The sequence below is a fragment of the Drosophila simulans genome, chromosome 2R (genome assembly GCF_016746395.2).
Source record: "Drosophila simulans strain w501 chromosome 2R, Prin_Dsim_3.1, whole genome shotgun sequence".
In the NCBI taxonomy this organism is placed as follows: domain Eukaryota; kingdom Metazoa; phylum Arthropoda; class Insecta; order Diptera; family Drosophilidae; genus Drosophila; species Drosophila simulans.
This window is the reverse complement of record NC_052521.2, coordinates 14,101,915-14,114,696: the sequence shown is the minus strand read 5'-3', so window position 1 is coordinate 14,114,696 and position 12,782 is coordinate 14,101,915. Positions and strand designations below refer to the sequence as shown.

The window sequence follows — 12,782 nt, the reverse complement described above, 5'->3', positions numbered from 1 at the left end:
CAAACAACTGATCTCAGTTGACTCCAAGCCACTAGTTTATTAATCGAAATTAACGCCTATATTAGCTATAAGTTATTCACACATAAATTACGCGGACTCTTCCTCATAAGTTAGTTGCTAAATACTAGATTAGCTGGACTTCTGACGCTTGTCATCCCGCATTGCGTTTCTCAAACATCGTTTGAAAATGCTCTCGTAGGTGTAGGGCATATCCGCCTTGCAGTTGAAGGGACCCATGTAGTGAATGGCACCATAATCGTAACAGTTTTCCATCTGATCATCATTGCAATCTTGCCCGTACTTCACCATATAACTCTGCAAAGTATCGGCTGCACAATACGGATCGTTGGCGCAGTTGGTAAAAGCTGTGTATATACAAATTCAAAGGTAAGTAAATGCCCTAAATTGACAGAAAATCTCTTGTTCTTACAACTATCCGTCAATGGCGAGTCACCGGGTATGGTCAATCGGCCTGAGTCCACCCACTGATCCCAGGTGATCCTGAATATGCCACATGCCCCATTCACGCACACTGCCGTCGCGTTGCAACCACTCAATGCCTCACACATACAGATCAGGCATTGTTCCGTGATGGGTTTTTGGACCTCGGCTTGCACCCAAATGCCACCAACTGTGAGCCCCAGTACAAAAAATACTATATGTGCACTATTCATAGCTCGAGTTGTGTATTCACTTCCGATTCGATGCCTTTCGCGATTGTTCAGCCACTGAAACGATTTCAGCAGTGACTACTGGTTTTTATTATCGAAATTGAGCGCCATCGAAGGTGACTAATTTCAGTTATAGGAAATGCACCGATCTGGTTTCCAATCAGCTGTGATTCCCGTGTAAATAAAAATATTAAGTTTATTGACATATATATATATTGTTTATTTTTTATTTACTGAAATCCCTCATCCTCGTACTTCTCGATGCACTCCTCGAACACACTCTGGAATTTGTAGGGCATATCCGCTTGGCAGCCATAAGCCCCCAGTTTATGGATTCGAGCATAATCGTGGCAATCCATCTCGCCATCATCGTTGCAATCCTGATTGAACTTCTTCATATAGTTTTGCACCAAGTCGGCGGCACAGTGCGGATCATTGGCGCAGTTGATGAAGGCCTTTTCCGAATCGGGATGCTCTCCATTAACCGTCAGCTTGCCAGCATCCACCCAGTATCCCCAGGTGATGCGGAATATGCCGCAGGTTCCCTTTTCCGGACTGGTGCAAATCGCTGTGGCATTGCAGCCACTGATGGCCTCACAAATGCAGGTGAGACACAGCTCCGTTACGGGTTTATCCAGCACATGACCTGTTTACACAATTTTTTTAACTATATCACACATATTTTTACCAAAAAAACATACCTTGGCCTTGAACCAATGAAGGCGACAGTACCAGCAGCAGATATATAGAATATAGCAGGAAAACTCGCATTTTCCGGCAGGTTTAAGTAATAACATCCAATACCTCTGCCCCTGAAACTGCGAATGGTTCTAGCGATTCCCATGGACTGAGTACACACCCGGTAAATACGCCAATCTAGCGGGTAATACCGGTTTATAGGGCGCATCCACACAAAGTGTTAAGAATAGTTTTACCGCATACCCCCACTCACTGACTCCTAGTTAAAAGTATTAAAATCATAACCGATAATTGAATATATTAATTAATGCGTTGATTTTACTTTTAAACTTAGTGAGTTGAAAACAGAGGTCAAACTAAGTTTCATTAGGGAATAGAGAAAACATATTTTCTTTTGTTTTTGTTTATAGCTTACAAGTAAATTGTTATTTTTAAAACTCACAACAAAAAGTATGCTACATTGCGACTTTTAAATATTTTAAAGCATGTGTTAAAGACTAGTTTAATTTTGCTATCTTTCAAGCTAAGATGTAGAAAATATGTAAGTAAGCAAGTAATGTAAAATTTATTTTACCGAATAATCCTACCAATGAAGTGAAATTCATTACAAGGTCCATATTTTTTGCCCATTAGAAATAATTTTATAAATTTATGAAACAAGTGTGAAGCACTTTAAAGCTCAAAATTATTTGCTTGTATTGTCATTTATTCTGAATCGAATTCAAATGCATTGCCATAAATAATTAATTATTACATTATTTAAATTTAATTACAACATAAATTTAGCAAGTTAATGGGTTTATTTGCTAGAGCGCACATCGATCTGCTGGAACGAATTGAGGCAGTTGGTCAGCTGCGTCTGGTACTGGTAGCTCAGCTCGCCCTTGCACCCATAGCCGCCCAGCTTGTGGATGGCAGCGAAGTCGTAGCAATCGATGGCGTTGTCTCCATTGCAGTCCTGGCCGAACTTGGTCATGTAATTCTGGATCGTGTTGGCCGCGCAGTAGGGATCGTTCACGCAGTTGGCATAGGCTGCAGCGAGATTAATGTGCACCAGATGTATGATAAGGTTTATTGCGTGGGGTAATGGATGGGACACTCACCATCCTCCGACTGGGGACTCTCGTTGCCCAAGGTCAGCTTGCCGCCGTCGGCCCAATATGCCCAGGTGATGCGAAACAGGCCGCAGACTCCGCCGCCGCAGTAACGTGTCTGGTTACATCCACTGATGGCCTCGCAGATGCATCCCAGGCACACATCAGTCACCGGCTTATCTGTTTCGGGTTTAAAGATCATTCGAATCAAGTCAAATCAAATCAGTTCAGTTCAATTTTATTTTATTTTTTTTAAGATTAGCCTGAAAAGAGCGTTAGCAGTGCGAGAGCAAAACTCGAATTGTGTCACACATTTTTGCTCAGATCATGTCATCGCTTTATTCAGAGCATTTGGTAATGTTTTGAATTTTTGAGAGTTATAACAAGTTGAAGACGGTGGAATTTTAACAGCTCACAGAAATAAGTAGTAGGAAACTAATTAGACAAAAATTCCAGTTAAGCAAATTGGTTTTTATATTTATCTTAAGCTTGTAACAAATTCTTTTAAAATTCATACGTTCATTATTATAAATTCCAACGGAAGAGATTTCCGTGTAAGATAACTTTTAATGAAACAACATTGTTATTACAGGTACTAAAACTAATACTAGTATGTTATCTGTGTTTGCAAGCGGGTTCATAAGTTTTAAAAATTCCATAAATTTATAAAATATATCCAAGAAACGAAAAGCAATTCCGTTGCTTGCACGCCCATGAACCTGAAATCCATCGGCCTCACGTTCCCATCCCATTTTGTACCGAACTAGTTTTGCAACTTTCAATGGAAACATTGAAGCATCTCCGTAGAACAAAATCCGGCAGCCCGTAGGCGAGGATGAGTCAATTAATCGGCGTTATCAAGACCTTGTTCTTGTAATTAAATTTTGTATTTTTAACGAGTATCGGCATTTTGCCAATGCGAAAAGATCGAAAGAAGCGTGAAGCACAGCATGTCATCTAGCCTTCTGGCTCACCCACACAAACACACGAGCAAAACTCGGAGGTTTCTAAGTTCAGTGACCCTATGCAAAGTAATCTTCAAAGGCATAAAAATTGGGTCAATATTAAAAACTTTTTATCTATTCCCACCTTTCTATAACATATGATATCAGTGCATATTTTAGTTTATATAAACACCTTTTCAGGGGGTTTTCCTAACCCAGAGATAACCCACACGCAGCAAATTGTCACGAAAGTGGGATTTTTGAGGTCTAAACAATGGAGAATACCGAAGTGCACCGCAAAATGCTGTTGCGGATTCGGGGAAATCTCCAGTAAAACTACATCCTTTTCACGAATAATGCAAAGTTAACGACTTGATTTGCGCTAATTACCCATTTAGACAATTAGTTTATTAAACAGAGAAGCAAAGAGCTCACTTCAAATTACTGCCAACGATTAATAGATACTTTTCAAACTTAATACCAATTAATTTCCGCCAATGTAATGGATGTATACTAATCGGAAGTAATTTCAATGGCAATGATGCGTTATTGAAAACTAACGATGTCAACGGCCCGTGTTTTAGATGATAGATGGTCGATTATGGAATCTGAAACCGATCAGAAATCCCCGAGTTTAAATGGACGTTTGTCAACCTCCAGTTACTTGTCGTATGCAAATCGCGACAAACACGATGGATGGATAAATATATCTGGGAAATCCGCTCAAGAACGAAACATGTCTTGGCGCAGAACAAAAGACACAAATATCTATACAATTGCTAATTAATGTTAATGAATGCAGACGATCAGGTATTTGTATATTTCGTTTTAAAAGCAAATCTCAGCAAATGCGTAACAAATACGTCCCGCGAACAATAAACAAGAACGGAAATGTTCTCGGCTATATAATGTAAATATATGGTTTTCGATGTATTTAACTCACCCTGAGCTTGAATGAAGGCCGCGAATCCCAGGCACAAAAGAGCGCCAATAGCCACAGTGCAGCACAATTTGTTGGCAGCCATTATAAGCAGTACTTGTGTCCGAAAAATATTTGTTTGCAAATGCAATTTGAAAAGTCGCTCAACAGTATCACAACTATCTATCTGTAAACAACCGAACTCTATCGAGCTGCCCGATCAACTGAGCTGAAAGTGCTACGAGCTTCGCTTTTTTGTTGACAAAAGCTCGCCAAAAGCTTCAAAACGGAAGACTTAAGCTGAGAACTTGAGAGAGCCGGCAAGCCAACTTAAGAGATTTAGGATTTTTACCGGTTAGAAAAGTATACTTTTTGGTGAAAATTTAAAGTATCTCAATCATCATTTCAATATAACTGATGTGTTTTTACAATCTGAATTATGATATTTCATTTAAATATGAAGACGACAACTATATTTGCTTAGTTCGCTTTGCTCAAGTTTATTGTTAATATAAGAATCTCAGATGTTTAGATCTTGTTGAAGGCAGCAATGTCGACAGACTGTACGAAGTCCTCGAACTCCTCGATCTTCTCCTGCAGCAAATCGATGGACACCTTGTCGTCCTCGATGACGCACATGATCTGCAACTTGTTGATGCCATAGCCGACAGGGACCAGTTTGGAGGCGCCCCACAGCAGACCGTCCATTTCGATGGTGCGGACATTGTTCTCCATCTCCTTCATGTCGGTCTCGTCATCCCAGGGCTTGACATCGAGGAGCACCGACGACTTGGCAATGAGGGCGGGTTTCTTGGACTTCTTGGCGGCGTAAGCGGCAACTCGCTCCTGCTTGATGCGCTCGGCCTCCTCGTCCTCCTCATCGTCGGATCCGAATAGATCCACATCGTCGTCATCGTCGGCGGCGGGCTTGGCAGCAGCAGCCACCGTGGGCTTTCCACCGGCCAACTGGGGCAGAGGAGTGCCCGACCAGGCGGCGCGCTCAGCGGCATCGAAGGAGGCGATGTGGCGGTACCAGCGGGCCACATTCACATTGTCGGCGGAGGGGGCCTTGCCCAGAGCATCGAACACGGACAGATCGGCCTTGCTGGGAGTATATCTACAGAAATGGGTGGAAAATTATTCGATCAATACATCTGCCTACGTGGTGAGGTCGTACATAACCTCACATTTAATGACGCGTGCTTACCCGCTGATGTAGCTGTTGTCGGCCAGGAAGGCGTTCAGCTCCTTCAGTCCCTGCGGGGTGGTCACATCACCGAAAGCCATTTTAAATGCGTTTTTGTGGGGTAAATTCGCGTTTAACAAATCTGTAGCCGTGCTCTGCGCAACGTTGCCGACGAAAGAAGAACAGAGTGACCTTCGCGGGAACAGGTCTTTAAAGATGTGATGAAAATACTGACTCTTTTCTAGTATTTCAAGCAGTCGCAACACAGGGTGACCCGCAATGTAAATAAATATCGTTCAAATATACCATACATAAAAATAAATTTGTAACGTTAATTTGTATTTTATTTTTAATAAAACATACGGTTAATTAATATAAAAAAACATAATATAATTAATACCTTATTAAGGTATATAAATTTTATGGCCAAACAATTACGTTTGATATTTCTATATATACATATTGTATGCTTCTACTTTGAAACTTGTGAAGATAATTTACATTTCATTGAGCAAATTCACACAAATAGGGAGCTAGGGCTTAATAGAAATAGAGTTTGAATGTCATAAAATTTAAGTACACCCTTCATTTTCAAATAAATTCAAATAAGTCATTTAATATAAAATTTAACACAAATATACCAAAAGCGCGGACTCAAACCGTGAATACCTTATGCGCAGTGTTACCGTTAACCAAATGCAGTGAAAATCTTGAGGGTGAAAAAAACGCCACCAGTCAAGCATAATGCTACACAATTTTTTTGCAAACGCATAATTTTCACAGAAAAGCCGAAAGAAAAGTTAAAAAAAACGTAGAAGAGCACGAAAAAATAACAGCTCAACTATAAGGCAGAGTTGGCATTCAAAAGTAACTAAAACGAATTTCGTAGGAAGCCAAATATAACATTCATAGTATTTTCTCAGCCTTTGTGAAACAATCATCGCTTTCGGCTATTGAATTTTCAACGCGTGCGGTCAAACAGAAAAAAAAAATCATAAAGAACCGAATTACATACTTGTTAAAAACCAAGAACTATGAGCGAGTTCCAGCAACAAGGCGGCATCAATCAATCGCAGGCACTCGCCCAGGCAATTCAGCGTGCCAAGCAGGTGAGTTCCCACCACTTGGAAGAGGAAGAAGCGGAAGTGGGCATTGATTCGGCTTCTTTTGCCCCAATCCCCAAACCAGATCGCAGCCAAGATCCAGCCCAGCCAGCAGGGCGGCGCCACAGCGGGTCCATCGCCACCGTCTTCGGGTGGAGCACCGAGCTTTAAGCGTATCAACGACGACGGCGATAGCGGTCCGGAGTCCAAACGCTCCTTGGGCAGTCCGGAATACGCCAACAATAGCTCCAACATGAGCAGCGGCAGCGGGGGTGGTGGTGGCGGCGGCGGAGGTCCTGGCGGTGCCAGCATTACTCAGGCAATCGCCCAGGCTGCTGCAGTAGCCGCTCGCTTGGCCGCCTCGGCGGGAACAAGCTGTGAGGAGCAGATCCGTCTGCCCGAATCGGTGGCCGGCGCCTTTATGGGTCGTTCCAGCAACGACACCATCACCCACATCCAGGCCGAGTCCGGTGTAAAAGTGCAGGTTATGCAGGATCAAGATCGGGTTATCATGCTGCGTGGTCAAAGGGATACAGTTACCAAGGGCCGCGAAATGATTCAGAACATGGCCAATCGGGCTGGCGGGGGACAGGTTGAGGTGCTGTTGACGATCAACATGCCGCCACCGGGACCTAGCGGTTATCCACCTTACCAGGAGATCATGATTCCGGGCGCCAAGGTGGGCTTGGTTATTGGCAAGGGCGGCGATACCATAAAACAGCTGCAGGAGAAGACCGGAGCCAAAATGATCATCATCCAGGACGGACCAAACCAGGAGCTAATCAAGCCCCTTCGCATTTCCGGCGAGGCGCAGAAGATAGAGCACGCCAAGCAGATGGTGCTCGACCTGATTGCCCAGAAGGACGCACAGGGTCAGCAGCAGGGTGGTCGGGGCAGCGGAGGAGGTGGCGGCGGTCCAGGCATGGGATTCAATAACTTTAATAATGGCAACGGCGGCGAGAGCACCGAAGTCTTTGTGCCCAAAATTGCAGTTGGCGTGGTCATCGGCAAAGGCGGCGACATGATACGTAAAATACAAACTGAGTGCGGCTGCAAACTGCAGTTCATCCAGGGAAAGAACGACGAAATGGGCGACCGCAGGTGCGTCATTCAGGGCACTCGCCAGCAGGTCGACGATGCCAAGCGCACCATTGATGGGCTAATTGAAAACGTGATGGTGAGTCGAAAGTATTTTCTTAAAGAGGCAAATACATTACCTATACTTAATGCGATAGCAACGAAACGGCATGAATCGAAATGGCAATGGAGGAGGCGGTGGCCCAGGAGGAGACTCTGGCAACTCAAACTACGGCTATGGATACGGTGTTAATCACGCCCAAGGTGGACGGGAGGAAATTACATTCCTAGTTCCCGCTTCCAAATGTGGAGTAGGTTCAGAAACATGGCGCCAGAGTATCAAGCTCTCTAAACGTTACCCATTTCCATGCAGATTGTTATTGGTCGCGGCGGTGAGACCATCAAGCTGATCAACCAGCAATCTGGAGCGCACACTGAAATGGATCGCAATGCCAGCAATCCCCCCAACGAGAAGCTCTTCAAATCTAAGGGCACCACCGACCAGGTGGAGGCTGCCCGCCAAATGATTTCCGAGAAGATCAACATGGAGCTGAATGTCATTTCTCGCAAGCCCATCGGTGGAGGTCCCGGCGGTGGTGGCGGAAATTCTGGCGGTGGCCAGAACAACTCCCACCACAATCAGCAGCAAGGCGGCTATGGCGGCCAGAATCAAATGCAGGGAGGCGATCCCAACTCGGGAGCTGGCTACCAACAACAGCCTTGGGGTGGACCCTACGGGCAGCAAGGTTGGGATCCGTCCGGTCAACAGCAGCAAATGGCCATGGCTAATCAAGGAGGCGCTGCTGCTGGAGGAGCTTCCGGTGGCCAAGACTACTCGGCTCAGTGGATCGAGTACTACAAGTAAGCATTCACCAACAACGCTTTCATAAATATCTTTTTATAAACGTATATCTTTCCAATTTAGACAAATGGGATGCCATCGTGAGGCTGAAATGATCGAGCAGCAAATGAAGGCCAAGCAGGCGGGCGGCTCCTCCGGGCCTGTCCAGCCGCAACAGCAGCAACAACCCCAACAGCAGCAACAGTCCCAGCAGCAGCCAGGAGGCGCTGGTGCCGGAGGAGCCGACTACAGTGCCCAGTGGGCGGAGTACTATCGCAGCGTGGGCAAGATTGAAGAAGCTGAGGCCATCGAAAAGACATTAAAGAATAAGGTGGGTGGAATGCCATCCCTTCGATACAATATTATCTATATAATGGAAATACTTAAAATTAGCAGCAGAACGGAGCTGGTGGACAGAGCAGTACGCCGAATTCCAGCCAGGGCGGCCCCAGCGCCGGCCAGCAGCAGCCCAATCCCGCTGCGGCGGCGGCGGCAGCAGCTGCTGCTGCAGCGGCGGCCGGTGGTTATGGCCAGAGCATGACGCCCACTCAGTATGCACAGTATTCGCAGTATTATGCAGCTGCGGCTGCAGCTGGTGGTCAGCCCCAGGGAGCGCCTCAGCCCGGTGGAGGGCAGGGCGGTGGTCCGCCGGGCAACTATCCTGGCAATTATCCGGGCGCTGGCTACGGCGGCTATCCCGGTGCGCCGGGCCAACAGCAGCAGAAATCGCACAAAAACGACAATCACTGAGGACGTTCGGCGGGATCGGAATCGTCGGTGGCGGGAAGGAGGTGTATGTGGGAGTGGAAGCGAACGCCGAAGTGGAAGATGCTGCGGGTTGAGGACGATGCAGGTGCCTTGAATGGGGTGAGTTTTTAAGCTAAAAACATTTCCAGTAGTTGTCAGAGGAGTGTGTTTATGTATATTCTATTGAAATTGAATTGCCGCCTATAAATTATATGCATTACGTATTTTTGCGTTTTCCATCTGCTTAAAAATGATCGCTTTATTTTAGAAAAATCAATATTCCTCATCTGCATTACAAATATTTTACACAATACAATTTTGGGTTCACATTTTCCAATTATGTTGGTACGAATTTGTATTTTGGGCGAGATCAATTTTTCGGAGAGGATTTTAGGCAATGATAATCATGTGTCATAGTATTGGCCCACATCGGATGGGTTGTTTGTTTGCAGATGATTATCATTTTCCTCCAAATCTAAGTTTGTTGACTCAATTGGAAAATGGTGTGATCCATTGCCTACATTATGACTTGTAATAGCCTAACCAAATCTTGTTTACCATGCGTAAAACTCTTTGCAGTGATCTATTGTTCTACTATGTCCTATGTCTTTTATCCCCCCACAAAACTAGCAAATCAGAAACGAATTGATTTTTAATTGCAATAACAACAGCAAAAGCAAAAGCAGAAGCATCACCATGGGATGAAGGCGGACATCAGGCGAGGACCCGGATAAATCGGAGAACGTTAAGCTTTTGCAGAATTGTAAATTAATTATATTAACACTGTCTATTATTTGGATACTGCATATAATTTCACCATTAGCTTGTAAGCGATTATCCCGAGATCCTAAGTCTACTTTTACCTTATAACTACATATAATTCCGACCGATTGAAACATAATGCTCTTGCTGTTCATGATCACCACTTGCACAGACATACTAAGAGACGCTAATTGAATCCGTTTTGGGTGTTTTTTTCATTTTTTATACACATCTGCATATATATATTATATATATATATATTATATATATATACATCGCATATATAGGTTCTTTCACCGTGAAATCAGGCAACCGATCTGCAATGGGCGTTCTAGTAATTAAAGGCACCCTTTGTTAAACTTCTCAACTTTAATGGTAGCAATAAACAAATCGAACGTTTTATATACACGAACTCATTTTCACGTACTTAGCTTAGCTTAGTTGTACTAGAAGCCATTTGAACTATATATGATCGACATTTACACTTGATCATATATACATATGTCTGCTGATCTGGTAAGATTTAAAAGATTTGATCGAACCTTTCTTTCAATTTGATTCAAGTGAGGGCCTGGTACAAAAGGTTATCTTCTTTAATTGATATTTAACATCTTGCATAACAATATTTTCATCTTTCAGTTCTGGAGAATCCATGAAATCATTTTTGTAGCACTAAGGTGAAACTGAACTGACTTTTAAATTATTTCGTGCTCTATAATATTTTTTAAAATTATAAACCTGGTTTGAATATACTTGCAATATTTACCTTTAAACGAACGCGCAGGATAATCATGCTTGCTTTAATATCTATTTCACCGAATGCAAACATAAAGTATGTTATTTTCAGAGGCCGCTCTTCAGACCAGTTAATAGCAGAAATACGAAATCAAACCCCAAAACTTTTTCACACTATAACAAAACAAAAAACAAAAACAAAAAACACGATGAAATACGAACCATACATATATTGTAAAAGTGTCAAACTTGGTAAGATTGTGTGTTGTTATTACTGTCTATTAAACATATTGCAATTGAAACAATGAAACTTACCCAATGAATGTAGGTCTACCATAATTTAGTCTTAATACCGATATATAATCTAAGTTTTACGTCTCCCCAAATATCTGATTGTTGCAACAGCAGATCAACCATATTGTAACCGTTGTTCGGCCACGCAGGATCAGTTCGGGACTACCATCCAAATCCTGATCCTCCGTCCTGCGGCCGGCAAAGCATTGAATAAACATTTAATATACCATATAATATATTTCAACATACATTTTGCCAGCACGGAGCATTTCGGTGCTGTGTGTCCTATTGCGTTTCTATTAATTACATTTATACCCGTTACTTGTCTTGGCATATATAGTATATATATTTTTCAAGTTAGTTGTCTATATATTCCGCTAAATGATGCATGATATGCCACTACATTTTCAAGTTCCCTCATCCTAAACCAAAACTATAATGATAGTAACGAGTATCAGATAGTCGGGACTCGACTATATCGCTCTTGATTTATATATCCAGCTGATTGTTTATGCCACATATGAAAATCGTTTATTGAGCGTATTTTCAGAGGTTCTGGTCGTTCTTGCTCGTGGAAGAGATCTTGGGGATCGGGACGGGCTTTTGACTTTTCCCAGGGATGGTCGATTGATTGCCACATTATTGGGTATGCTTGGAACCACATTGGAGTACAATTTTAATATCAAACTGCACATATATTATACCCATAACTGATTATCCTGAATATTTTTTATACTACATAATATTCCTAGACAATTGACTATATATATGCATATATTTATATACGTATTTCTCAATAATTGCCTAGCAAAACGAACGATATTTGATTTCCCGAACAGTGCTCCCTATTGATAAATTCTGTGCTGTATACATATTTGTAAAATATCGTTTAAAGGTATCATTTGCTTGCTCTATAAGCGGTTTACATTGGCTCCCAAGCCAATCCCTAATTTATACTATTCCATTTTGTGTACTATAATATATTGAATATATTTCGTATAATAACAGCGATTCAGGTCTAGAATTAAAAAAAAAAATCCGAATAATATGGCAGTTTGAAAGAGAAGAACCCAATTTTCTATGGTTGTGGGAAGTCGATTTTCTTTTTTCATTCTAGCAAAGGTTTTCAAGGACATCCTGCGTATCCTATATCGTCCAAGGTAAGTATGACCCAACCAAATATTAAAAGTAGAACGTTCAATAACCCATTTCGTTGAGCATTTCTTTTGGGTCCAATGTCAAGCCGTTTATTTTGCAATCAAATGATATTTTTGAAATTTACATTTCTGCATACATTTCCATTCGTTTCATTTAAATTACGTGCTTTGATCTATTTGCAGGAACAATTGAGAGAAAAGTTGATTCCTTCTCCCGTATTATCCACACTTCTCATTGATATATGTATTTTTGTCCCGAAATTGATATTTACATTGTTTTTTTTTAAACATATATTAACCATTTTTGACAATATATATATATATTATATCTGAATCATAACTGACTATCTGTATGTTTCAGCGTTTTGTCCACTCGACAGCTTTCAATTACCACCCGGTAAATCCCCGACAGAAATTAGTTTAATTATTTTCTTAAATCGTATAGATATTTGTTAAATTCAATTGTAGAAAATGTCCTAATTGAACAATTTTACATTTCAAATAAACTTCCCATTCTACAACCCAAAATAAAGCATGTTTCCTTCAAATTAAG

At 42.2% G+C, this 12,782-nt stretch overlaps 5 protein-coding genes across 9 annotated transcripts; 1 reads left to right on the top strand and 4 right to left on the bottom strand.

The window, feature by feature from the left end:
- Positions 1 to 13: 13 nt before the first annotated feature.
- Positions 14 to 738, bottom strand: LOC6734832 (lysozyme 2). Its single transcript, XM_002081798.3, has 2 exons — positions 431 to 738; positions 14 to 365 (listed from the first exon to the last, which is right to left on the bottom strand). The coding sequence occupies exons 1-2, from the start codon at positions 672 to 674 to the stop codon at positions 130 to 132; spliced, it is 480 nt and encodes a 159-aa protein (XP_002081834.1). The 5' UTR covers positions 675 to 738; the 3' UTR covers positions 14 to 129.
- A 137-nt stretch (positions 739 to 875) lies between these two features.
- Positions 876 to 1,526, bottom strand: LOC6734831 (lysozyme). The gene is made up of 2 exons (XM_002081797.4): positions 1,373 to 1,526; positions 876 to 1,317 (listed from the first exon to the last, which is right to left on the bottom strand). The coding sequence occupies exons 1-2, from the start codon at positions 1,440 to 1,442 to the stop codon at positions 902 to 904; spliced, it is 486 nt and encodes a 161-aa protein (XP_002081833.1). The 5' UTR covers positions 1,443 to 1,526; the 3' UTR covers positions 876 to 901.
- Positions 1,527 to 2,055: 529 nt separating this feature from the next.
- On the bottom strand, positions 2,056 to 4,567 carry LOC6734830 (lysozyme). Its single transcript, XM_016168258.3, has 3 exons — positions 4,352 to 4,567; positions 2,474 to 2,644; positions 2,056 to 2,402 (listed from the first exon to the last, which is right to left on the bottom strand). Exons 1-3 carry the CDS (start codon positions 4,431 to 4,433, stop codon positions 2,170 to 2,172), a joined length of 486 nt encoding a protein of 161 aa, XP_016028063.1. The 5' UTR covers positions 4,434 to 4,567; the 3' UTR covers positions 2,056 to 2,169.
- Positions 4,568 to 4,798: 231 nt separating this feature from the next.
- On the bottom strand, positions 4,799 to 5,734 carry LOC6734829 (probable elongation factor 1-beta). Its single transcript, XM_002081795.4, has 2 exons — positions 5,535 to 5,734; positions 4,799 to 5,444 (listed from the first exon to the last, which is right to left on the bottom strand). Exons 1-2 carry the CDS (start codon positions 5,612 to 5,614, stop codon positions 4,856 to 4,858), a joined length of 669 nt encoding a protein of 222 aa, XP_002081831.1. The 5' UTR covers positions 5,615 to 5,734; the 3' UTR covers positions 4,799 to 4,855.
- Positions 5,735 to 6,198: 464 nt separating this feature from the next.
- On the top strand, positions 6,199 to 11,306 carry LOC6734828 (far upstream element-binding protein 3). Of its 5 annotated transcripts, XR_005543721.2 has the most exons (8): positions 6,200 to 6,380; positions 6,437 to 6,622; positions 6,702 to 7,793; positions 7,852 to 8,004; positions 8,067 to 8,554; positions 8,619 to 8,865; positions 8,928 to 9,401; positions 9,861 to 11,306. XR_005543721.2 is itself a non-coding variant. In XM_039292566.2 (6 exons), exons 1-6 carry the CDS (start codon positions 6,548 to 6,550, stop codon positions 9,282 to 9,284), a joined length of 2,412 nt encoding a protein of 803 aa, XP_039148500.1. In that variant the 5' UTR covers positions 6,199 to 6,547; the 3' UTR covers positions 9,285 to 11,306. The 5 variants fall into 5 exon arrangements, 1 of the variants encoding a protein (XP_039148500.1); XR_005543722.2 differs by having other exon boundaries at positions 6,199 to 6,622; positions 9,912 to 11,306; XR_005543723.2 differs by having other exon boundaries at positions 6,200 to 6,622; positions 8,931 to 9,401.
- The last annotated feature ends 1,476 nt before the right edge of the window (positions 11,307 to 12,782 follow it).

Coding starts and splice junctions, on each gene's coding strand:
- LOC6734832 (XM_002081798.3), bottom strand. CDS start 674: ATGAATAGTGCACATATAGTATTTTTTGTACTGGGGCTCACAGTTGGT. Junction 366..430: donor CTCGCCATTGACGGATAGTT/GTAAGAACAAGA, acceptor GTATATACACAG/CTTTTACCAACTGCGCCAAC.
- LOC6734831 (XM_002081797.4), bottom strand. CDS start 1,442: ATGCGAGTTTTCCTGCTATATTCTATATATCTGCTGCTGGTACTGTCG. Junction 1,318..1,372: donor TTCATTGGTTCAAGGCCAAG/GTATGTTTTTTT, acceptor TTGTGTAAACAG/GTCATGTGCTGGATAAACCC.
- LOC6734830 (XM_016168258.3), bottom strand. CDS start 4,433: ATGGCTGCCAACAAATTGTGCTGCACTGTGGCTATTGGCGCTCTTTTG. Junction 2,645..4,351: donor GGCCTTCATTCAAGCTCAGG/GTGAGTTAAATA, acceptor AACCCGAAACAG/ATAAGCCGGTGACTGATGTG. Junction 2,403..2,473: donor GAGTCCCCAGTCGGAGGATG/GTGAGTGTCCCA, acceptor ATCTCGCTGCAG/CCTATGCCAACTGCGTGAAC.
- LOC6734829 (XM_002081795.4), bottom strand. CDS start 5,614: ATGGCTTTCGGTGATGTGACCACCCCGCAGGGACTGAAGGAGCTGAAC. Junction 5,445..5,534: donor GACAACAGCTACATCAGCGG/GTAAGCACGCGT, acceptor CCATTTCTGTAG/ATATACTCCCAGCAAGGCCG.
- LOC6734828 (XM_039292566.2), top strand. CDS start 6,548: ATGAGCGAGTTCCAGCAACAAGGCGGCATCAATCAATCGCAGGCACTC. Junction 7,794..7,851: donor GGCTAATTGAAAACGTGATG/GTGAGTCGAAAG, acceptor TTAATGCGATAG/CAACGAAACGGCATGAATCG. Junction 8,555..8,618: donor CAGTGGATCGAGTACTACAA/GTAAGCATTCAC, acceptor TTTCCAATTTAG/ACAAATGGGATGCCATCGTG.